Below are 1,389 nucleotides of genomic sequence, written 5' to 3' on the forward strand. Positions count from 1 at the left end.
TGCCAGCTCCTTGGGGTCCTGCTGTCCCCCTGGGGTCCCCGCCAGCTCCTTGGGGTCCTGCTGTCACCCTGGGGTCCCCGCCAGCTCCTTGGGGTCCCTGCCATGACCCCGGGGTCCCCACCAGCCCCCAGGGTCTCACTGTCACCCTGGGGTCCCTGCTAGTCCCCTGGGGTCCTGCTGTCACCCCGGGGTCCCTACCTGTTCTTGTCAATGATGATGGCGGGGCCAGGGACGGTGTGGTCGCAGGCCAGCTCCTCCAGCAGGAACACCGGCGTCTCCAGGTACCCCTCCTCGAAGTAGCACTGTGTCACCTGCAGGACCCAGCCCGAGCCCCCAGCCCCACGCCGGGTCATCCCCTGCTGCCCTGGGCCCCCCCAGACCCTCCCTGCCCTCACCGTCTCCACGCGGGCTGGTTTCCCGCTGGGGGCCAGGGGGGTCTCGCAGCTGATGCCGCTGCTGCCGGTGCCGCGCACCCGCACGTCGTCCACCACCACGGGGCGGTCGGGGATGGTGAAGCCGAACTCCACCATGTACCTGCGCGGTGGGAGTGGGCGCCAGCTGCGGCGAGGGGGGACTGGGAGACACCCGGCCCCCCCCGGCATGGTGTGGCGATGCTGGGACGGGGATCACAGTGTCAGGATGGGGATCGTGGTGCCAGGACGGGGATTGTGGTGCTGGGATGGAGATCATGGTGCTGGGGTGGGGGTTGCAGCACTGGGACAAGGATCGTGGTGCAGTGACGGCAATCATAGTGCCAGGACACGGATCATGGTGGTAGGATGGGGATTGCGGTGCCAGGACGGGGATCGTGGTGCTGGGATGGGGGATTGTGGTGCTGGGATGGGGATTGCAGCACTGGGACAAGGATTGTGGCACAGTGATGGGGATTGTGGTGCCAGGACGGGGATCATGGTGCTGGGATGGGGAACATGGTGCCAGGACACGGATCATGGTGGTAGGATGGGGATTGTGGTGCCAGGACGGGGATCATGGTGCTGGGATGGGGAACATGGTGCCAGGATGAGGATTGTGGTGCTGGGTTGGGGATTGCAGCACTGGGATGGGGATCGCGGTGCTGGGACGGGGATGGCGGCGCCGGGACGGACCGGCTGGTGAAGGCAGCGTGGAAGTCTCCGGAGCGGCAGGAGTGCGAGGTGGGAGGGTGGCCCTTGGCCGAGCACATCAGGGCGCAGTCGGTGCCTTCGTAGCGCAGGTGCAGGAAAGCCTCCGTGCGGATCTGCTCCCTGCGGGGCAGCCCCATCAGCGAGGGGGAATGGCATCGGCATCATCCCGGCGTTCCCGTCCCCCCGCCCCGGGACCCCTGACGGCTCACCCGGTGAAGCCCTGTGCCTGCAGCGCGTCCCGGCACTCCCGCTCCAGCGCGGCGAT

The 1,389-nt window shown here is 68.1% G+C and overlaps 1 protein-coding gene across 1 annotated transcript in view; it reads right to left on the reverse strand.

Moving 5' to 3' along the window:
* Positions 1-1,389, reverse strand: part of OPLAH (5-oxoprolinase (ATP-hydrolysing)) — a gene marked incomplete at its 5' end in the record, with an annotated part of 8,824 nt that overhangs the window by 4,354 nt on the left and 3,081 nt on the right. The window contains 4 exon segments of the mRNA XM_010566820.1: positions 199-311; positions 396-534; positions 1,107-1,244; positions 1,334-1,389. Coding sequence (XP_010565122.1) covers positions 199-311; positions 396-534; positions 1,107-1,244; positions 1,334-1,389 — 446 coding nt within the window.

Source organism: Haliaeetus leucocephalus, unplaced genomic scaffold (genome assembly GCF_000737465.1).
Source record: "Haliaeetus leucocephalus isolate CR32 unplaced genomic scaffold, Haliaeetus_leucocephalus-4.0 Scaffold218, whole genome shotgun sequence".
NCBI lineage: Eukaryota > Metazoa > Chordata > Aves > Accipitriformes > Accipitridae > Haliaeetus > Haliaeetus leucocephalus.